Source organism: Sminthopsis crassicaudata, chromosome 6 (assembly GCF_048593235.1).
Source record: "Sminthopsis crassicaudata isolate SCR6 chromosome 6, ASM4859323v1, whole genome shotgun sequence".
Lineage (NCBI taxonomy): Eukaryota > Metazoa > Chordata > Mammalia > Dasyuromorphia > Dasyuridae > Sminthopsis > Sminthopsis crassicaudata.
In genome coordinates this window covers 149543131-149567958 of record NC_133622.1, presented here as the reverse complement: position 1 = coordinate 149567958, position 24828 = coordinate 149543131, and the positions used below count along the sequence as shown (strand labels likewise).

Here is a 24828-nt window from a genome sequence, read left to right as displayed (position 1 = left end):
TTGAATTTAGTAGTTGTGGTCAGAGATTGATGAATTTCTCTAACTCAGAACTTCCATGCTCTCTAGTGCCCTGAGAATCTATTGTTAGGTGAGAACTCCAGATAATATTGAGACAAAAATAATTAGAATAATTTAGCCTCAGCCTGCTTCTTTTATAAAGGGATGAGATGTCACCTTTACTATTATGATGCCATGTTGTTGTTGTTGTTTTTTCTGAGAGTATATGAAATTAGTCTTTTGTTATATATGTATATATTAAATGCAGTATATATGTGGTTTTATATATTTATAGGTTTAGATAGTTGTATAGACACATGACATAGAGAAGGAATGAAAGAGACATGTAGAAAAGGTGTATGGATCAATAGCAAATCCTTTAACATTTTAAAAGTTATTGACAAATGCCCTTAAAGCACTATGTAAATGTTTTGTGGTGTTTGTTCAATTATTTTCAGCTTTGCCTGACTCTTCATGATCTTGTTTGGGGTTTTCTTGCAAAGGTACTCCACTGCCTTCTCCATTCTACTTTATTGATGATTGTCTTCTCCAACTCAACAGATGAGGAAACTGAGGCAAAGAGGTTAAAGTGATTTGCTCAGGGTTACATAAGTGTTTAAGTTCCGATTTTAACTCATGTTTTTGTGACTCTGGAGCTAGTGCTCTAACCACTGCACTGCATATAAATGTTACCCATTATTATTTTAATAAACTAAATCTATAATTGGAATTGAAATTACTTCAAATTCAGATAACAAAAGAAAGCTATCATTCTGCTATGATCAGTCCCTCATTTCCTCTAATTAATCATTAATCACCTGCAGCTGGAACAATAATTCTTTTAATTACTTAGTGTCTGATCTTTAAAAACACAAGCCTTGTTTACAGTTTATTTTAGGTTTTGAGCCAAAGTACTATTATGTAAACCAAGTAGAAGGAGGTGGGGGGTGAGGGAGGAGAGAATCTTCTTTCAGCCAATGCTGGGTAAGTCCTTTTTACTACTTTTGTAAGGCTATGTAAAGGTATAATAAACCTTGTGTTATGGGCATCTGTATGTAAAATGCCTTAAGGAAGCCAAATGGAGTATTGAGTTTGCAAAGGATGTGGTCACTCAGGACTCCAGGTCTTGTCCAGTACAACTGAAAACCTTTTCCCCCACCCTGAATTTGGTTCAAGGTCCACTTATTGTTTTTTCAATAATTTGGAGGCATGTATATTTTCAGATTCAGATAACACTAAAGGTGTGGAGAGTTGGAAAGAATGATCAGTCTGACTTTTTGTTATGAATTTAGTATAAAGATTTTTTTTTTAACCTTGTTAGAACTTGCATCCAAATACAATAGGTCCTACATACAATTTTGCCTGAACCTGTGTCCTCCTGGGAAATTCAACATTGTAATCTTCATAAATACTTGTGAAATGTAAGCATATTGTTATTTGTCAGATAATTAGGGAAGGTTAGTTCAAGTAAACAAGTCTTTAACTTTGAAAAAAGAAATATAAATGGAACCTAATGAATTTCTTGAATTTCATATCTGAGCTGGAACATTATTTTTTTCTTATGTAAAATGATCAGTATTTGTCTGGATGTATATATGCAAGACAAATACATGGTTTCTTCAACTTGAGCAATTTTAAATAAATATATAGTTTTAAATAAATATATAGTTATGCGTTGGATAAGTAGAATGTTCTGATTTTATAGTGACACACAGAAAAACTCCCAAGTTCCCAAGGAATTGGATTCTAAAAATCGATGTCAGTTGCCTAAAATTTGAAATGATTTTATTACAGAAAAATCTTTAAAGTGGGATTATAATCCTAGAAGGATTCATATGAGTCTGGAAGCATTTATTAAATACTTTCTCTGTATACCAGGCATTTTAGTAATAACTAGGAATAAAAAGTTAGACACACATGCATGCTTGGGACTATTTATTAAAAAATGTTCCTGAAACATTGTAATTATACTAATTAAGTATACTTTAATATTTTTATCAAGGAATTATTTTTTTTCCCTCTTGGGATACCAGAAGTCTATTGAGATGGGATTAGGAAAGTGGACCCCTCTTCTCCCAATTGCCTCATCTACTGAGCAGTTGGAATATGGTTTGGAGCTGGGGCTCCCAGCCATTGATGTGGCATCTGTTCTCCTGACCTGGGGTAGGTAATCCTAGCATGAAGAACTGGGTGAAGCAATCTGGGGTAAAGAGGAAGCTCTGACTTTGGAAAACTAAAGGAGAGCATCGGCATGGCAAGTAAGATATAGGGATAGTGAGAATATCAGGGAAGGTTTTTCTTTTACTTTCTTTTTTTCCTGTTCCCACTTTATTTCAAAATGCCAGATAAATTTAAGTTAGGTAAGGCACAAATGGAGGAGATGGGAATTGGAGAAAGAAAAGTATAAAGGAGAAATACAACATAGTTGTAGATTTTACTGAAGGGATCTGAGGATAGAGGTTGGATTTTCATATACAAAATATAAATAAATAAGTCATCATGTCTTGCAGATAGTTCAATTTAATACAAATATTTATAGAAACCAAGGGAAACGCTGCCATGTATATCATGGGCATTCTTGTAATGACTAATGTCTAATAATAGATCAAGAGCTACATGTTATGTCAGCAGGATTTCTTAACTGTATATCTGTGATCTATAAAAATATATGTATTTTGATGATTACATTTTAATTTATTTTGAACAATCATCTTATTTTATTCATTTAAAAACATCATTGTGAAAAGAGTTTGATATAAAAAGCCTGAAAATCCTTGTACTACAAGACATTATGGATTTATATGTTCAGATATAATTAAATTTACAAGATCATTTTCCTCATATCCCATTGGACTTTATTTTTTCAAAAAGTCATTTATAATTCATAAGGATAATATAGTCTATAGACTTAGAAACTTGTTGTAACAGCATATGTTTCTTAAAATTTAGTTTTCCATCTCATTTTTACATGTTTCTTTGAATCATTATTTTTTAAAAATTTATCCATTATAAGGATAATTCTAAAATGATTTTTTAAAAGGAAGAAGGACCCATGAATGAACTTAAGATCATGGAATTATAAAATTTGCGCTATGAAACAACTTACAACTCAAAGATTTTACTTTGGAACTTTTGTAAGTCCCATTGAGTAACTCCCAAGGTCACACAGAACAGTATAGCTGAGAAGAGGTGACCAGGCAGCCACATGCAGATATGTGGTCAACTATAATCAAGCAGCAAACAAGTTTATCTTATCACTCTTTTCCAATCCAACATTGCTGTTCTTTTCACCAGTTTTCCTCAGTCAAATACTCAGAACAACAGTAAGTTCAAGGGGAGGGACTGTTTTTGAATTTCTCTCATTTTTTCTCAGAGTACCCTTCATGAGAGGGTGAGCAGGGATGCACATAAAATAGTAGCTGTACATAAAATATTTGCTGATTGTTTCAGATGTTTGCAGATTTATGGTTTATAGATAGTACTCCACAAGGAAACATATGTATAACCTGTGTCAAATGAGGGTGATAGTTTGGCATCCATTTGGCTTATGTGATGTCTAATCTAATGTAATGGAGTCAAACTTTCAACATGTGTTTCCATAATAGTGGTGGTGCTTGGAAAGATGCTACTCATAAATAATGTGGAACAAAAGTTGCTCTTACAACAATTATTACTGTAGGGTAGCGATACACCTTAAGAGAAACATGGGAAAACTTGTATGAATTGTTATAGAGTGAAATGAGAAGGACCAAGAGAATAATTTGTGCAGTAACAATAATATAGAGAGTTCAAATGACTTGAACTCTGACTTGCAATGTATTGGTGGGCCATAATTTGTAGAATATGTTAATTTTTTCCCTCTTAGAAAAAAAAATCATAGCTAACATTTATATAGTATTTTAGCTAAGCACTTTCTTTTTTATTTTTAAAGCTTTTTATTTTCAAAACATATGCACAGGTAATTTTTCAACATTGATCCTTGCATAGTCTTGTTTCAGATTTTCCCTTCTTTTCCCCCACCTCCTCCCCTAGATGGCAAGCAATCCAATATCTGTTATACATGTTAAACTATATGTTAATTCCAATATGTGTAAATAATTTTATACAATTCTCTTGTTACACAAGAAAAATCAGATCAAAAAGGAAAGAAAATGAGTAAGAAAGAAAAATGCAAGCAAAAAACAACAAAAAGAGTGATAATATTTTGTTGTGATCCACATTCAGTTTCCATAGTCCTGTCTCTGGGTGTAGATGGTTCTCTTCATCACAAGATCATTGGATATGGCATTAATCATCTCGTTGTTGGAAAGAGTTACATTCATCAGAATTTATCATTGTATAATCTTGTTGTTGCTGTATATAATGATCTCCTGGTTCTGCTCATTTCACTTAGCATCAATTCATGTAAGTCTTTCCAGGCCTCTCTAAAATCATTTTCCTGATCATTTCTTATAGAACAATAATATTCCGTAACATTAACTTGCCATAACTTATTCAGTCATTCTACAACTTATGGGCATCCATTCAGTTTCCAGTTTTTTGCCACTACAAAAAGGGCTGCCACAAACATTTTTGCACATGTGGGTCCTTTTCCTTCCTTTAAGATCTCTTTGGGATATAGGACCAATGGAAATACTACTGAATCAAAGAACAGGGTATGCACAGTTTGATAACTTTTTGAGCATAGTTCCAAATTGCTCTCCAGAATGGTTGGATTTGTTTCACAGTTCCACCAACAATGTATTAGTGTCCCAGTTTTCCCACATCCTCTCCAACATTGGTCATTATCTTTTCCTGTCATCTTAGCCAATCTGAAAGGTGTGTAGTGGTATGTCAAAACTGTCTTAATTTGCATTTATCTGGTGAATAATGATTTGGAGCATCTTTTCATATGATTTAGCTAAGTACTTTAAAGATATTTTCTCATTTGTTCCTTACAATAGTCTTATAAGGTAGAATATAAGAAACTAAGTTACAGGGAAGTCTAGTAGTTTGCCCAAGGTCTATACAGCTTCTAAATGTCTGATGTATGACTTGTATTCAGTCCTTCCTAACTCTAACACTCTTATATGTGACACCATATTTTTGTGCTTTTAGTTTGTAAATCATTTCATAACTTGATTCCTTTATACCTTTTTAATCTTTTTACATCCAACTTTCTTCAACATACTCTTCAATCCAATGACACTGGCCACCTTGATGATGCTACCACAAAACATGTTCTCCCAAATTCATGCATTTTTACTGTCCCCGTTCCTGAGACTTTCATTCTCCTCCTCTCTTCCTCTTGGCCTCTCAGGTTCCTGTTATGTTTTAACTAATCCCATCTTCTTCAAGAAGCCTTTCTTTGAAAGTCAACCTTAATCTTAATGCTTTTGCTTTGAGATTCTCTCCAAATTGATCCTTGTAGCCATCTTATTTATCAATGGTATATTGTCTCCTACATTAGAAAATACCTCCTTGAAAGCAAGGATTGTTTTTGCCACTACATGCCCAGAACTTAACACAGTTTCTGCTCTGCTCCATGCTAGGTATTTAAGAAATTCTTAGTGATTTTACTTGGCTAGGATATAACTCAAAAGACTATTTGAGAGAATTTTTGTATAAATTGATCTCACATAGTAGATGCCTAATAAAAATGTGTTGAAAACCATATAGATAGAAGAACCCTTAGAAGTCATCTTATGTAACTTCATTTTATATTTGAAGAAAGTAAGACAACTGATTTGAATAATGTCATTTTTACTTCACAATGGAACTGAGAATGAAACCCAGACAACCAGATTTACAGCTTACTTTTTTCTTTAAAATTTTTTTTAATGAATAAAAATCTATTTCTTCTCCTTGCTCCCCAAACTATTGAAAAGAAAAAAAAAGTAAACTCTTGTAAGAAATATTCATTGTCAAGCAAAACAAATTCCTTGGCCTTGCTTTAAAAAAAAAAAAAAAAAAAAAAAGATCATTTTATACAATGAATCATTGTCAAAAGGTAGGTAGCATGTCTCATCATGAGTCCTTTGGAATCGTGGGTGCTTATTTGTCTATGTCTTTACAGTGATATTGTTGTTCTCTCCATTATGCTCTTTTCATTCTGCATCAGTTCATACAAGTCTTCCCAAGTTTTTCTTAAATTTTCTTCATCACTTCCTTTTTCACAATGTAATTCCATTATATTTATATGCCATAATTTACTCAGTCATTCCACAGTTGATGAGCCCTTCCTTAGTTTCTAAGTATTTGTTACTATAAAAAAGAGTTGCTTTGAACATTTTTTGTAAATATGGGTCTTGTTCCTCTTCCTTTGATCTCTAGCAGTCTAGATTTAGTAATCAAGTATTCCTTAAGTCAGGATCACTGTGCACTTTTGGGGAGCAAGTTCCAAGTAGTTTTCAAGAATGGAACTATTTTTCAACAAACCTCAGGCATTTACATTTTTTTTTCATCTTTACCATTCTATTAAGTATGTGGAAGCTCACCTCTACTTTAATTTGTACTTCTAATACTGATTTATAGTATATTTTTATAACTATTCAAAGCTTAGGTTTTTTCCTTAGAAAACTGTCTGCTGATATTCTTTGACCTTTTATCAACTGGGGAATCTTAATATACTAATCTTACCATGTGGGATGTCCACATTTCTTATTCCCAGACTAATAAAGTCTCCCTACACTGGTTGGGGGGCAGTGGATGTGTAGCACAACTTTAGAGGCAATAATAAATGGAATTCTACAGTGGGAATATAGAAGGGGAACAAAAGATTTATTTTGTTTTGTTGTTTGTTCATTTGTTTATTATAATTGCTGATCCAGTCTGCAAGCAATATTCTGGTAGAAATTAGTTTGCTTTTTGGGATATTTCTTAACAGGATGCAGTTGGAGATATTGTGCCCCAAATATGACCTACTTAGCCTTTTTTCTTCAACTGCAAAGTTTTTAGGAATTTTTTTCTCCATTTTTGGAAGGGACTTCTTGAAAGGCATTAAAGGTGAAGCGGTTTAAAATCTTTTTATTGATTTAATCAGTTCTTGAGAATTCAGAAAAAAATTCTAGAAAACATTTACTATATAAACAATGCTCAGAGAAGAGATATGAGAAGTCTCCTCTTGTCTTCCCTCTAATTCTTTTACAATTTTTACAGTTCTTTATAGATGCAGAAAGTCCATGGGTTTGGAAAATTGCATATATTTTCAGATTTTCTTAATGTATTGGTTAGGTTTAATGATGGATTTTTCTCTTAAAAATATATTCTCATAAGGAATGAATCTATGTGAGCAGGAGAATAATAGGAATACTTAATATTAAATTACTTATTAATCAAAATAATATTGAATAATGGGAAATTTGAGGTAATGTGGAAATAAGATATCAATAAAATTTCTAAAAGATGCAATCTATCAATACTATTTGAGACTACCTTGATGTAATCACTGACATCAATATCCTGAAGGGATATTCAAAATCAAGGTTAACCTTGTGTACATGACAGAACTTTTTCATAACAGAGACTATCATTCTTGGCTCAGATGTTAACTTTCAGAAGTTTTCTATTTTTTTTGGCAGGGATCTGCACATAGGACTTGGTGCATGTAGAAACACAAACAAACATGATCTTTGCACAGGTGGCCCCCGCCTTTACTGTCAAACACATGACCGTTAGCCCCATCTCTTGCAATGCCTCAGGTGCCTCTTCTGTGTTGCTGGCAGGATCTTAGGGATTTGTCTTTGGCTGCCCATCCTGTTCCCTGCTGTTCTCTTCCATCTGCCTAACCGGAATTGGGCCTCATCTGATCAGTCCCCTTATCATCCAACTGGAGAGAGTCCCCTTTGCTTGGCCTCTCTCCCACCTTGTATTCAGAGCCAATTTCAGTAGCTGTGAGCAGGTGGTGTTCCCTCAACCAGTTACCTTAAGTAGTAGCAATTACTGGAAAGTGACGGGTCTAGAGAGATGGAAGGAGTGTCTGTTACTGCAGTGAACTTGGCCCTGAAAAGAGTCAAGGGACAAGGAAACTAATTTGTGCTGGGGATGTTTTTCCCTGGGGTGCTCTCTCCAGTTGCCTCCCTCATCTTGTTGCTGTGCTACTTTTTGGTTTAATTCCTGTATCATTCTTGATTTGGAACCCAGAAAATGGGTTGATATGGAAATCTGCAACTTTTATCTGTTAAAAAAGAAAGTCAGCTTATTCTTAATTCCTCATACATCTATATTATACACATATTTAGAATTAGACTGGCACTTATTGTTGTCAAGTTTTGAAACATGACAGAACATGTGAAATGGAAATATGATGAAATGTGAACTTAAATCCTTAACCTGGGATACATAAGAATATAATTATAGCTATATAGACATATAACTACATGTACACACAAATGTATATCTATATATGTTCATGTATGTGTAAATACACATATACATATTCTCATTCAAAAATATTAGTATTTCAATCTAATGGATTTCCTTTTCTGTCCTATGTATTTCATTTTATGCATTTATTTATTTATTTATTTATTTATTTTCTGAAAAGGACTTCACTAGACTGCAGGGGTTATGGTGGTCTGTGACACAAAAAAAGTTAAGAACTCCTTGTCTAAATAAATACTTCCATTTCTTTCTCTATCCACTCATTTCCACCCCACTTTCAAAAAGAAACAAAGAAATGCAGACCCCTTGTTTTCATAAAAAAGGTAGCTAGTTGGCACCATGGGATAGAGTTTTGGGTCTGAAATCAGGAAGCCTCATTTCCTAAGTTCAAATCTAGCTTCAGGCATTCACTAGTTCTGTGACCATGGGCAAGTCATTTAACCTGCCCTAGTTTCTCATTTGTAAAATGAGCTGGGGAAAGATTGGCAAATCATTCCAGTATCTTTGCCAAGAAAATTCCAAATGGGGTTACAAAGAATTAGAAACAAGTGAAAAACGAGCTTAACAGCAATGGCAACAAAAGTGTCATATAAATGTAGTAAAACAAAGCAAAACAAAAATCACATGTGGGTCAAGTTCAAAGATGTGTTTCTTAAGCCGAATTATCTCTCATTGTAAGTTAATGAGCATTCTTCATCATCAATCCTTTGGAATCATGGTTAACCATTTAGTTAATTAGAATTCTTAAGGCTTTTAAAGTTGTATGTTTTTATAATGTCAGTATTAATAGTATAAATTGTTCTCTTGGTTCTGCACATTGCACTCTTCAACATTTAATAGAAGTCTTCCTAAGACTTTTTGAACTCACTATTTTCATTAATTCTTTTAGCACAGTGGTATTCGATTACATCATATTCTATGTTTATCCATTCCTCCAGTTGATGAACATCTCTTTAGTTTCTAGGTCTTTGCTACCATTAAAAGAAGTACTATAAATATTTCTGTATAAATAAATTATATATATATATATATATATATTGGGGGGGGCTGGGAAAGCCCTAATAATGGATCACCAAGTCAAAGATAATCATTTTTGTAACTTTAGAGGAAGAATTCCAAATTGTTCTTGAGAATGACTATATCTAGTTATAGATCAATTACCTGTGCATTAATATACTCCCCCCCCAAAAAAAAAAAAACCCAAACACCTCACCAAGGTCTTATCATTTTCCTATTTTTGCCAGATTAACTGATCTTATGGGTGTGGCCCAGAGAAGTGATTTTTCTGGATAGTACATAAGGAAGAAGTAGCAAATTGAGGATTAAGACCAGAAGATCTCTAACTTTAAAGCCAATGCTTTTTTCACTTTACCATGTAATCTTTGATATTCTAAAATGATACCAACTCCATCTTTGAAACAGTCTAATGAATCCTCAAGTTTTTATAAGACTTTAAATCTAGCAGTTCCAAAATTTTTAGTATTTTGAATCCTAAGATTACAAAGGAAGCCAAATTATTGAAATAGTTATCTTGTATATTTGTTCTGAAAGTAAATTCTGATGACTCCAGATTAAAAACCTTTGTTCTGGATCTAAATGTTTTGAAATCTTGGCTGATCTGTTTGGATGTGCTGCAATGTCTTTTTAAAGATAATTTCTTAAATCCCAAAATGCACTTTCTCATGGAAGCAATGTTAGTTAAATTCCCAGGCTAACTCACCAAGGCCTATATCACCATACTTTATTTGAAGTACTAAACTTCAGAACTTATATATAACTAGAAGTTCTCCACCAATAGTATCAAGCTTAAATAGAAATAGTTCCTTATATCTGCATATTGATTTAGAAAACTACAAATTAACATTATCTATATTGAATTTTATCATTTTTTATTTTGTTAAACATTTCCCAATTATATTTTATTCTGGTTCAGACCACCTTCTTTGCAAGATACTTGCTGCAGGCCCAGAGTTTGACACTTATACCAATTAATTATACCAATGAAATCATAAATTTATATAAAAAATATGGCAAAACTCTGAAGTAGGAGTAATGGGTACAAGATGACTACTATTGTTACTCTTTAATAGCATGAGCTCATAGGATCATGGGGTTAGTATTAGATGGAAGGTAATTTCATTTTTAGATTTTTCCAATGCCCACATCAAAGAGAGAATAAATTAAGGACCTGACATTATTCTGCTATTTTAGTCATTTCTGACTCTTCCTGACCCCATTTGGGGTTTTCTTGGCTAGAGTGGTTTGGAATTTCCTTTTATGAGGATTCTGATGAAGAATCAGATGAGGAAACTAAGTCAATGGGGTTGTTACTTTCCCAGGGTCACTTAAATAGTATATGAGGCCGTGTTTGAACTCGGATCTTACTGACTCCAGGCCTGGCACTCTATTCACTGTGCCACCTATCTGTCTTAATACCTGTGTGTTAACTGGTCTTATGTCTGGCACACTTATGAATAGCTTTGTATATCATACCTTGATCTCTGAACCTCTTCCACATATTGCTCAAAGAATAAAAAATCCACTATGGAATCTCATTTAGGCTGTTTCTCTTTAGTCATCTATAGAGTCCCTAGGTTTCATGTTTCTTTATCTCCTTTCCTCATCAGTTCACTCTCCTGCCTTGTACTACATTACCTTAGGGCCAGATTCTCCAGTACTCTTAAGATGGTGATGGGTTGAAGACCACCCCAACAAAAGACCCCAGGTTCTTGATAACTAAGTGGACAAGAGGGAAGGGAATTGACTGGAGAAAGTTTCTATTGAATTTAAATGGATCTTTTTGCTTGGGTCTTTAGCTGAATTATTTGCATTGACAAAATTACTGTGACTGTACAGTTACTGTATCCATTCAGAAGGCCCAAGTTATGGATGCCAACCCTCACAGTTATTTTTCTTCAATAAAAAAAGCCTGCTGGTACCCCACTTCTTTGCTAACTCTTTTTTAGGAACCTTAGTCCACTTATTAAGCATCAAAATGTATAATTCATTAGGGACTTAGCCTGCCTTATGGTACTGTCCCCCATAACTTGTTATGATCTCTTTCCCTTTGTTAATTGCTGATTTCTTTTTTAATACTTAGAACACCAATCAATGTCTTAATCCTCACTTCTTCTAACCTCTGTTTTGGAACTTAGCCCACCAGTAAATGGCATAATATTAAAATATTTACCCTTGATTCGGAAATGGTCTAATTCTTTGTAATACCTCATGACACTGACCCCAAATCCCAATATATTTTGGGGGTTCAACTCCCACATCTTAACAGTGATGGTGGTGGTGGTGGTGATAGTGATACTACTACTACTATTAATAGCTATCGTTTTATAGTGATTTAAGGTTTACAAAACAGTTTACACATATTATCTCCTTTGATAGCTAGAAATAGGACAAATTCTTTGTACTAATGTGCTAATGAACTGTAGAAACTCCTCAGGGTCCTCCATCTGTTTCTTATGACACACATGTACACCATGGCATGGAACATTTAGAGGCCAATTTTTTGGTGTGTATGTTTTTTTTTCCTAGTGCATTATTTAAACATATAAATTAAAAATAACCCAGATGAATTGTTTGTAGAATCTTGCTGATATATAGGCCTTTTGGAAAGTGATGAGTTTCATTTGACTTTTCCAATCTTCTAAAAAAAAAAAATCACAATAAATGCCTCTTCTCTATTGTAAAATTTTGGATCCCTGAACTGTAGTCATGTAACACAATACTTCAGATATATTATGGTCCAATAGTTCTTTGGGGATTAGTTTGGAAATTTAAGCATCATTGTTTCTATGAAAAAAATATTTTTGAATTTAGGGAAAAAATTCTAAAAAATAACTTTTTCATTCAGTGCAGAGCTTCCTTGTCAGTGAACAGAAGTTCCATAACTTCCAGAGAGTTCTCTGGAAGTAGTAAGAGGTTTAGTTACTTGCCCAAAATCACACAGCTATTATGTGAAAGATGCAGTACTTTGACCTACATCTTGTGGTCTATAAGGTCCACTGGTTTTGACTATTCTTTTGATTAAATATAGTGCAGATGGAAGTATTTGGTGAAAAGCTAAAGAGAATATATATATACATATATGTGTGTGTGTATATATATATATATATATATATGAGAGAGAGAGAGAGAGAGAGAGAGAGAGAGAGAGAGAGAGAGAGAGAGAGAGAGATCTACAATGGCCATGAAAAGAAATAAAGAAAAGAGTATGTGGGTATGGAGGGAAGAGTAGTTCTGTGATAGTCCTAAGATCTTGGGTAAATCACATGTTTCTTCACAAGTAAAATTTTGGTGAGGATTGTTTGGGTAAGTAGGCCAAGTTTGCTCTCAGAGGTTCATTCCCTGTAGTTGGGATCCCTTTGTACATTTCCCCTTCCTTTTCTCCCTCCTACTTCTATGATTTTGGTCTCAAGAAGTCTATTCTCTGCTAATATCTATTCAGTTCTGGAGCACAAACTCTTATTTATAGGTGTTAATGGGAAAATATCCCTGGCAGGGTATTTATATTTCAGAGATAATGACTTAACTGAAATGCATGACTGATGGCAAGTATTTGGCCTGCCTGATGTTCCACCTTTGCCTAAGGCTGGCTCTGGGTGGAGGTGTTGAGAATGGTTTCCTCCTGCCCAAATTAGGCAGAGTCAAAGGGAACAGTGTGTTACTGTGTTCCCTCTTTTGGCACATCATTGATTGGGGGGGGGGGGAGTACAGGGAGGGATGAAGTATGAGTTGGAAGAATAAGATTTTATAGATCTTTCTGCAATGACCTAACATACCTACAGAATAGAAGGTGGGCAGCTTTGATAGATAACCCTTGATTTTAGTCTAAAATGTTGAGGCATTTATTTATGTTTTGATATTTTTCTTGTAGGGTGAACATAAGGATTTTGATGCTAAAGGATCTCACCTTTTCTCTTTCAGCTGTCCCTTTTCCTCCAAGTCACCGGCTTACAGCAAAGGAAGTGTTTGATAATGATGGGAAACCTCGAGTGGATATCTTAAAGGCACATCTCATGAAGGAGGGGCGGCTGGAAGAAAGTGTTGCTTTGAGAATAATTACAGAGGGTGCTTCAATTCTTCGACAGGAAAAAAATTTACTGGACATTGATGCTCCAGTCACAGGTAAATCCTACAGATGTAGTCCTACCCTCTACACATTCATGGTTTATACATGAAATTCCAAAGATAGGTCTTTTAAAGTCTTTCTATATTTATAAAAGGCTATTCATCTTATTGTGGCTTGATTGTTGTATTAACATTAACATTGACTATGGGGAGAAGCTGACATTTTAAAGATAAAATAATAATGTAGAAAAATATAGAACTATTATTTTTTGTCATTTCACATCTAGAAAAATTATATCATTGTTTTAGATGTTGTTGAAAAGAGAGAGAGAGAGAGAGAGAGAGAGAGAGAGAGAGAGAGAGAGAGAGAGGTTTTTAAAAAAGGCTATTTGTTAGGGAAGAGAATCAATGGTCCAAAAAAATAAAGGATGGATACGAGGATATCTCAGAAACATATGGGTAGCTGTGAAATAATCAGTCATTGATGGATGTTAATTTTCATCAAGATTCCATTGTTCTTTTTTTGTGTGAGAATTTGTAACAATCTATATGCACATTTTTATCTTTTTAACCATGTATATGTTTCTTAGTTGAGTTTATATCATTATACTTCTTTGAAAAGTATTGTGGTAGGGCATAAAGAATTGGTCTTGAAGGCATGAAGATCTCAGTTCAGTTTCTTTCCCTGACATTGTGGTGGTATGGTGTTGAGAATGTCACTTAACATTTCATTCTAAATTGAGGGGGAAATGTTGCCTACATTAATAAAAGTAGTTTTATCCCTTGATGTTTCTCTAACATCAGCACACCCAATCCCTGCTTTTTAGAACTCTATTTCCTACACAAAAATATAAAACTGTCATTTACACCTTGTAATAACATATGGAACCAACGGGTGGCCAACTTGTGCTTTTATTTCAACAATTCTAGAGATACTAAACTTGTTGTTTAGCATGCTTGAATTTTTAAATTTCCTTGAAAAGTAAATTTTGATAGTACCCAAAGAGAAAGAAAGGAACAGTCTGTAGATTTTGTATATAAGAATTTTCTTCATTTTTGAAACTAGATGTCTACATTGGTTTATGTGACATAACTCAATTTTAGTTGCTCATATACTTTTCTGACCATTCCTTTTCATTCTCATTTACTGCTTCCTCTTGTTACCCACCTCTCTTTCCCCTATAACCTCCTATAAGTGTGAGATTCCCATGTGTCTGTTTTTCTTCAAAACATTTATAATAATTATAATTATAATATATTTATAATAAAGCAATTGACACTGTGCCTGATATATAAAGGTGCTTAATAAATATTTGTTCTTTTACTATTTCCTCTTATCTTCTCTCTATATAATCTATATCATCTTTCTCATCAATTTCATCCATTTTCATCATTTTATATAGCCTTTTCCAGGCTGACAATTGTATTTCTAGTCTTAAACTCTCCCCAAGTTCTATTCCCACATTTCAAAACATTTGAAAGTGTACACTTAGCCTAATGTCCTGAAAACACCACAAATTCCTTGTCCAAAATGAAACTCATCTTCCTCCAAATCAAAACTTCCCTGTTTCTATAGATGATACTACCATTGTCTTAGCTAAATTGAAACTATGGAATCACTTTTATTCATTCTCTCCTTTACCATTCCTAACTGATGAGGTGTCAGGTCTTTTTAATTTATTTTATTTTTGGCTTTGTTTTGTTTTACTGTTGCAGTATCACTCATAGCCATGCTTTGTAACCTTTCAGTCACACCCTTGGTCAAACTTTTATTACCTTTCATTCAGGGTGTTGTAAAAAACCTCCTAACTGGTTTCCCAGCTTTAAATGTCTTCCCTTTTCAATTCATTCTCTGTATTATTGCCAAAGAAATCTTTAAAATTGTATACACTTAAAAAGAAGTAATAATTGTTTGTAACAATAATTATGACATATTAGCCATATAAAAACCTTAAAGCACTACAAAAATGTCAGGTTTTATTGTTTTAATATTAATTCTTATTGCCTATCAATTAAAATTTTAATTTCTTTGTTTCCCTAAACTGGGTCTAATCAGTTTTCCTATCTTATTTTACATTGTTGCCCTTATCATCTTCTAGACTCCAATCAGATTTTGGACTGTTCCCTGATTCTATCCTTTACTTTACTATATCTTCACCTATAGAAACCATTTTATCCATTAATACTCAGTTAGATATCACTTCCTCTATGAATTCAGAGGACTTAAAAATTACACAGAACCTTAGAAATCTTTTAATTCTGTTTCTTCATTTTAGAGATTAGGAAATTAGGGCAGCTAGGTGGTACAGTGGATAGAGTGCCAGCCCTGAAGTCAGGAGGACCTGAGTTCAAATCTGCTCTCAGATACTTAACACTTCCTGGCTGTGTGACCCTGGGCAAGTCACTTAACCCCAATTGCCTCAGGGGGGGGAAAAAGCCAATGTAGAAATTAGGAAATTAAAGTAGAGAGACGTTAAAGAATCACTTATTCAATATCACCTAGTAAAAATAGATCTGAAATTTGAACACAGACTAATCCAATACTTATCATTCTCCAAAACTATGGTTAATTTCTCATACTGTTTTGTATGATTTCTCCTACATGATTACTCACAATTTAGTTTGCTCTTTATGTCCTAATATTCTTCTGGTAGAATCTATGAAACTGTTCTAAAAAGATAGCTTTCCAAAAAGCTTCTGTGTGGCCAGAGCCATAACTTGGGTTCTCTAGGCCTTAGTTTACTCATTTATAAGATCATGGACTATATGACCTCTAAAGTTTATTCCAGCTCTATATTTACATGAAGCAAAATGTAGCCATTGATCTCTTTTTTCCAGAAAGAAAAAGATGATTTAAGTTTCACTTTTTTTTTTTTCTGTAAAAGAGGAAATGAAATAAATATTAGGTCAAAAATTGGCCATCACCTGACTTCTTTGGATCTCAGTTATCTCTTCTATGAAGGGAAGAGGCCAATCTACATGATTTCAAAAGTGTTTTCTTGTCATAATTTTGCTAAGCAATTAGCTGACTCAGTGGATAGAGCAATGGTCCTTAAATCATGAAGAGCTGAGTTCAAATCTAAACTTAGATATTTTGCTAGGTGGATTACTTTGAGCAAGGCATATAATCTCTCTCAGTCTCAGTTCCCTTTATGTAAAATGAAAATGAAAATAGCACCTATTTCCTAGAGTTTTGTGAGGATTAAATTGGACAATATTTTTAAATTACTTTGAATCTTTAAGTGATACATAGATGTTAACATTTGTTGTTATTATCATTGTCAGTATCATTGTTATGAAAATGATATAATATATCATTATATAAAATGCTACTCATAATGCTCAAATCACTGGAATCATAGCTATATCTGTTTCATAAGGTCTGTGTTTGGTTTCTTCATCTATATAGCAAGAAGAAACAAATTGTTACTCTCATCTCTATCCCACAAGAGTGTTAGATGAATATATTGTAACAATTGATGAAAAAAAAATTAAAATTCTTATGAAAGAATTGAAAAAAATAACTTTAAGATCTTATTGTATTACAAAAGTTGCAAAATCCATTTTCAAATAGTGAAGATACTTTGAGAATACCTGTAAAATCCTCCCCCTCCCCCTTCATGTTCATAGTACTTTTAAAGGGGAGTTTTTTATGCATAAAGTCAATTTAGACTTGGTTTAATAATCTTATCTGATAACAGAAGTCAATATAAATCTATTTGGGAAGAGCTTCTCAATCTTTGATATTATCTTTTTAACTATCCAGGATTTATGTCCAATTCTAATTTTGTATATATTGACATTTTGATACTAGATAGAAAGTTAGGGACGACCTGTTATTTCGTTGAGATAAAGAACTCCCAAATGAGGAAGTTACATTTGCAAATGTTCCAGCATGCAGTTTTTCAGTAACCTTATCCAGGGTTACACACACACAAGGTTGTCGGTCTTGAACTTAAATTTTCCTAAACTCTGAGGCCAACTCTGTCCATTAAATGCCATGCCATAAGGAATCAATAAATATAATAAAGAGCACACATGAAGTAAATGTTTAGAATAATTCACCAGGATTTACCAACCAAATAATTCCTTAATTTTTACTAGTTTTAGTAAACCATAAAATGTGGCATGTTAAAACCAAAAGGGCCTTAAAGATGATCTCATGTGACCTCCCTTCTTCTTATAGAAAGAAAAACAAGACCCAGAGCGGTTATGTGATTTGTCCAAGTTCACACAAATAATAAATGAGTTGAGGTCTTATTGTATCTTTTTTTTTTTTTTTTTTTTTAATGTTCTGACTGTATCTTGGAAAACTGTCCCCATCAAATCCGGAGGGAAAAAAATGATAGGATAAAATCCTATCATTCAAAGAAAAATGTCTTATATCAGGTTTCAGGTATACAGGGTATTTATGAATGTTGTTGTTGTTTATCCTTCATTCTGGAAGAGGCTTATGACTCAGAGAGGTGATGCCATGACTTGCAAGTGAGTTGGATTTAAGTTGAGAGTGGGCTGTGAAAAGTCACCTGCCTCACTTTCCCCTCCAGAGCCACTTGGGTCCAGTGGTAAGATATAGATCAAGATGACTGTATGCAGTGGGAGATGTTGGCCTTTTTAAGCTAAAGTCTTCAACAGGTCTCAGTTTGGCTGAGGTAACCACAGCCCACCATGAGTGTACAAAGGAATTATAAGAAATGATGTAGTCAGCTAAGAGCAAATGAAGCACCTGATCTAGGGGTTCCTCTGTCAAAGAAGCATAGATTCCAGCTCCTGCCTTATTTACAGATTTAAAAATCTTCAGAACATTTTTAGGAAGCATATTCCTCCATCCAGTTCTGATGAAAAACTGTTGAGTGTGTGAGATCTTCATTGAACTCTGGGTCAGGTTAGATGGGTTTTGAAGTTCATTTTGTAATTTTATTTATTTATATTTTTTTTTTGCAGGGGGGGAGGGGGAGAGGAAGTCCAGTGTGGCAAATCAATTCATCTGCACAAATTATAATACATTTCTAATTTATCTAATAAGTTTTAGAGAATTGTGTAATGCACATAAAGTTTAAGTGATTTATCCAGGTATTCAGTTGTTTTTCAACTGTGTCAGACTCTTTGTGATCACATTTGGAGTTTTCTTGGCAAAGATATGGATTCAGTTTGTCATTTCCTTCTTATGGTCATTTTGCAGCTGAGGAAACTGAGGGAAAGAGGGTTAAGTAACTTGTCCAGAGTTACCCAACTAGTAAGTGTCTGAGACCTGATTCGAAGCCCAGCACTTCACCTAATGCATAGCTCCTAAGTGTGTCAAAAATAGGCAGACTTTGAGCCTGGGTCTCTAGGACTATTTTTTTCCTCCTCCTCCTCCTTCTCCTCCTCTTCCCCCCAAGATATATGCATGGGTAATTTTTCAGCATTGACAGTTGTAAAACCTTTTGTTCCAACTTTCCCCTCCTTCCCCCATCCCCTCCCCCAGATGGCAGGTTGACCAATACATGTTAAATATGTTAAAGCATAAATTAAATATATGTATACATGTCCATACAATTATTTTGCTGCACAAAAAAGAATCAGACTTTGAAATAGTGTACAATTAACCTGTGAAGGAAATAAAAAATGCTGTTGGACAAAAATAGAGGGATTGGGAATTCTATGTAGTGGTTCATGTCATCTCCTATAGTTCTTTCACTGCGTGTCACTGGTTCAATTCATTACTGCTCTATTGGAACTGATTTGGATCATCTCATAGTTGAAGAGACCTATGTCTAAGATTATTTTCTACCTCAGCAACCTCATAGCTACAGGTGAATAGAATCTTAATTTATAAGCAGCTCTCTTGAAATAAATTTGCTTTTTTTTTTTTTTTTTTTTTTTTTTTACCCAGGAGTATCTAAGGAATCAGTGTAATGTAGTGCACATGCATTGGAAATATAATCTAGAAAACAAAAACCCTTTTTTTAAAAAATCACATTTACTGTTATTCTCAAAAAGGTCAAGACTTTGTAAGTGGCTTTGAATACCTTTTATCACAATCACCTCTTTTTTTCTTTTCTAAGAGTATGAGGATTGTTGTGATAATAGTTGAAGATAAAAAAGGAAAAAGTATATTTTTTACTTTAAAGTCAAAGATACTCCCCTTGCTTTGCATCCATGCATAAAGTAGGATCTGCTCTATCCTCTGAAATTCCCTCCAAGGTAGATTTAAAAAAAAAAAAAAAGGATTACTGCAAACTTTTTATAATTTTAGGACTTTTGTTAGCTTAAAATGTATTATACTGTATAGCTGTATTTCATTTGGAATTTTCATTATCTGGATACATATAATAGCAGTGTAAAGCTTATAAAAAGATTAAAAATAAAATAATTTTTAAGAAGATTGGGGGGAAAAAAACCAAATAAATAAATTAGACAGGAGTGTTGCTGAGACACACACGTTGTTTAAAATACGGTAACCATGAGATAATCCTCCAATTATAAACTCATCTTGGCTCAGAACTATATAAGTATGCCATATCCAGTTCAGAACATCATTCTTCAAGAAGAGAGAAGAACTTGGCTAAGATTCCCAAAGTGATGATGAAATGGTTGGAAAATAGAACATGGTTGTAAAGATTATAGAAATGAGGATTATTTAACTTGAGTAGGAGATGACCTCTTGAAGATTTAATATGGATTGGTTTTTAATTGTCTTGGAATTAGAGGCTCATCTACTTGCTTCAAGTTCCCCCAAGTGGTATGTAAAGTTGTTAGGAAATTAGGTAGTTCCCTTGAATTGATGAACAGGTTTTGTTTCAATTCCAATACATTGAAAAAGCTTATCCCTTCCCCATCTTGACTTTCTCCATTATGGTTTTGATATATAAATATTAAATGGGAATTTTATGGATGCCAGATATGCAGATAACAAATGAAGGTTAGCAGACAATATGGAAAATATTTAGAAACTTAGAAATGCATAAAATATATGTATAGTATTTTGTATCAAAATATTTTATCTTTTAATACCAAAACAACTCAGGTACAAAAAAGGGGACAAAAAAAATTTATATGGATTTTCCAGATTGTGGGAACCCTAATGATATGGAAGAGAACCCTGCATAACATTTGGGGAAAAATGATGTAATTATTTTGAAGCAACCTGGCAAAGGGCTTCAGTGTCAAATAGGAGCTATTTAGCAATATGTTTGCATAAAGATACCTGTAGACTGCATGTTATATTAGAAAATCTTACTTAACTACTATCTCTGTATTAATGTATATTTGTTTATCTGTGAAGTATTTGCCAATTGCATTTTAATCTGGTTTGGGCTGCACTTGGTAGTGATGTGTGCCAGATAGCCTATAGTCTATGTGACATAGTAACTATAGCACTGCCCTCAATGCCAGAAAGACCTAGCTGTAGTCCTCCCTTGATACACACTAAGTATGCGACACTGGACAAGCCAATAATTTTCTAGATGGTCTAGACTCCAGTTTCTTAAGCTGTGGTTTGTGACACCACATGAGATCCCATAACTGAATGTAGGGATTGCAAAATCACATCTTTCAAAAGAAAACAATAACCAAAAAAACCCACAATATAACTTGAAAGAGCAGCTATACTAGATCAAGGGAATATAGACAATGAAATGTCTCTCCTGGAGGAAATAAAATCATGAAGGTATTAAGGAACTGACTTTCAAGGTGTGTGAAGGGGAAGAAAAAATATTGAAGATGTGGGGGAAAAAAACAAAACAAAACAACAAAAAAAAAAAAACCTGGTCCTTATTGATACCAAAACAAATTGTTGACATCCTTGAAGGAATTCAAAGATAATATTCCATTATGAATATAAACTGCAATCAGCTTTGCTACTGATAGCATGTGATCTTCCACAAAAGACTCCCTCTTTACCATACAATTGATTGAAAGATGTAGAGTTTAAAAGAGAGAAAGAAGGAAAGATCAGAGTTCCAGACTTGACCATACTAATAGTTTGTTAATTATAAAACATTTGTTTCAAGAATGCAAAAGGCCTCTGAAAAGACTTTTTTCCCAATCCAGGATGTACCATGTACAAGTCAAAACTCTAGGAATTTCCTTTAAACATAATGAGCAGCAGAATTAGCTTTATTCATGAACCATCTAATCCTGAGTCTCAAGTGAGATATAAAATGGGAAGATATGTTTGGTAAAAGTTGTAGCCATTCTTATGAAAGAGATCCAGTGCAGAATGTAAGCTAAAGTTTTCCTTGAAATGTCTTCTGTCTTTGTTGTTGATATTGATGTTTACATTACGATTCTAAACACCAGGAAATCCATAATCATTCACACACACACACACACACACACACACACACACACACACACGAGAGTTTGGTTTAAACAGATTGAAGAAAAATATCTATCATTTAGACTAGACTAGTGATCTCAGAATGGGGTATAGGATTCCTTATGGGACCATGGTCTGACCTCAAGGCAGCCAAGTTTCATGTGATCAGCTAATCAGAAGGTAATAAGGTAATAATGGCTAATATTTATATAATGCTTAATATGTGCCAGGCATTGGGCTAAATACTTTACAATTATTATTTCATTTGATTATCCACATTTTGCAGATGAGGAAGCAGAATCAAACAGCTAACAAATGTGTGTGGTCATATTTAAGCTCAGGCCTTTCTGATTCCATCTCTCTTAGCTATGTTTCATTGCACAATTCCCACTATAACCTTTCATGGGAATTGTCTCTAAGACAATTATATTTCTTCATATGCCTCAACATATCTTTATTCATTTTCCTCCCTTCTACTATGTAAATTATGGAGCTACCCCTTTTCTCAATTAAGTTTTAGCCTCTCAAAGAAGTTATAATCTAACTGCTATGCAGCCACAGCTGTAGCTACAAAGCTATCATTGGGAAAATCCTATGCACTCATCCAGTATATTCAACCCTGTCGCTCAGATCACCTCATGGCTTTGGCAGGCAGCCCCTTGAGAGACAGTTCATTCCTGGATAGGGCCCAGTGCATAAAAGTTCCACCTTCACCCTATTCATTATTTATGACTTGTGTTAGGTTGCAAATCTCATTACATTATCTTTCCCACAATCTCTCCATTGATCTTGCTTACTAGGGAAGGGTAACCCAACTCTTCCAATCATCCAGGTTCACAATTTTGGTAACATCTTCTATATCACTGTTCTTCATCTTGAGTATTCAATAAATTGCCAAATAGTTTTATTTTCACTTCTGTTGCTCTTTCTTCTCAGTACTCAATGACTATTAGTTTAGCCCATCAGCACCACAAGTGTTTTAGTATTTGCTGGCTAACTAGTCAGGATACCCTTGTTCAGTTTTTCAGTCATAGCTAACTCTTAGTGATCAAGTCCATGCATGTAGTTTTCTTAGTAAAGATGCTGAAATGATTTGCCTTGATTTTTTCTTGGTGGATTACTGTCTGCATTGTTGGAAGGAATTCTCTTAACTGTTCAGTTCAGATATCCACTTGAGTATTTGAGCATTCCCAAAATATCATTCTTCAAGCAATTAATGCTGAAACATTCTCATACTTGGAGTAAAAATTTGAAGCAATTTTAAGTGGTGGCTATATTCTTTTTTTATGAGAGATAGAGAGGCAGAAACAGGAGAGACAGAGAGAGACAATGACACACAAAAAAAGAAATTGATGTATTCAGGATGAATGCTAACCAATTTATTTCATGAGGATAAGCATGTTTTATTCAAAGAAGCTTGTAAAGGAAATAATAGGGTTTTGGTTTTTTGTTTTGTTTTTGTTTTTGTTTTTTAATGTGAGACAGAAAACAGAAAAGAAAATAATAAAAGAAATAGAGATATCTCTATCTTTTTTTGAAAATGTTATCCCCTTGATTTTACTTTTGGAAATGAAGTTGAGGAGATATATGTGAGGGGGTAATATATCATATGTAAATAGGATATGTGAATATGCCTTGTCTCCCTCTGTTTCTATGAGCATGTGCTTATATTCACGCATCTGAACAAATCTTGAATAGAACAGCAAGCAAAATAACCTTCTCAATCTGCTGAATAATTAGAGTCCCAGACAGTCAGGGATGATTGCCATTACAAACCAGATGTCTGCTCCCATTCCCATTCTTTTATATAGGTTTTTAATCCTTATTGCTTGCTTGGTGAAATAAGTGAAATCCTAGTCTAATAATGTTTCTAAATATAAGTTGACTTCTAGTCTTCAATTTATCCAATTAATATTGATCATTTAGGCTACAATTCGTATTTTTAAATTAATAATTTATTCCTCTTGTGTGTGGGCTATAAACTTTACAGATTAGTTAAGATTCATGTCCTTATACATGCTTCTATGCCTATATTTTATAATAATCTCAGATAGATCCCTTAAGAATATCAGCCAAAGGGGTATGAAGCCCAAGGGTTAGTTTGAAAAACAAGATCTGAGAAGACATTTAAAATGGGCTTTTTAGAGGGTGGGTAGAAATTTGACATGCAAACAAAAGATGTTGAGTGATGAGAATTGGTCATCTTTCTCGGTATAGAAACCATCCTAGTTTGGCAAGAACATAGAATATGTTAATAATATTATTTACGATTGATAACATAGGGAGGTCTCGAATTATGGAGGGTCCTATCTAGTAAACAAGAGTAGGGAGCTGATACAATAAAGAAAGTATTTTGGGGGCAGAGAAGTGATAGAACTGTTAAAGCAATTATTAAGCATTCTATGTAGTGAAAATAGCAGTAGCAGAAATTTAAAGAATTCTCAATATGATCTTAGAGGACATCAAGTTCAACTTCTTTAATATTACAGTTGGAAAACTAACCTTGGGAGGGATTGTGACTTGCCCAGTATCACACAGCTTTTAATTCTTGGAGACAGAATTTGACTCAATCCCTGCTTTTTATTCACTGAGTCTCCCTCAGTACTAGAGCTAATAATTAAGTTAATTGTATTTCAAAAATCACATTTTAAAAAAAATTTAAGGATATATATATATGTTAAATTTCCACTTTAATTTTTTGATTGGTTAGTTTATTTTTATCAGTAATGTTTTTAAAGGAATTTTTGTTAATTTCCAATAGTACCCATTGAAATTCATTTATTTTCTGTCCATCATTTTCTCTTCCCTGTCTTTCATTGTAGAGAATACTCTACCTTTCTGATTTGCAAAGCAAAGGGAAGGCATCCACAGTTTCTTTCTGATCAATGTTATTCAGAAAGTCAGCTTCCAGTGGTCACAGTGCTGAGTGGACATATCACCATCAGCTGGGCAAACTGCTAATCTCCACAATTTGTCTGTTTCCTGAAGCAGGGGATTTGTCCCTGGTGGAGCACAGGATTCCCTCTTATGCCAATGTCTGCCATTTAGCATGCCTTGTTGTTGCCAGGAGAACCCTCTGGCTCCGT

The 24828-nt window shown here is 33.9% G+C and overlaps 1 protein-coding gene across 3 annotated transcripts in view; it reads left to right on the top strand.

Annotated features, from left to right (window-relative positions):
• Positions 1-24828, top strand: part of PPP3CA (protein phosphatase 3 catalytic subunit alpha) — a 336565-nt gene that overhangs the window by 140483 nt on the left and 171254 nt on the right. For all 3 annotated transcript variants that reach the window (XM_074276298.1, XM_074276299.1, XM_074276301.1), the window contains exon 3: positions 13297-13497. In XM_074276298.1, coding sequence (XP_074132399.1) covers positions 13297-13497 — 201 coding nt within the window. The remainder of the gene's footprint in view (positions 1-13296; positions 13498-24828) is intronic.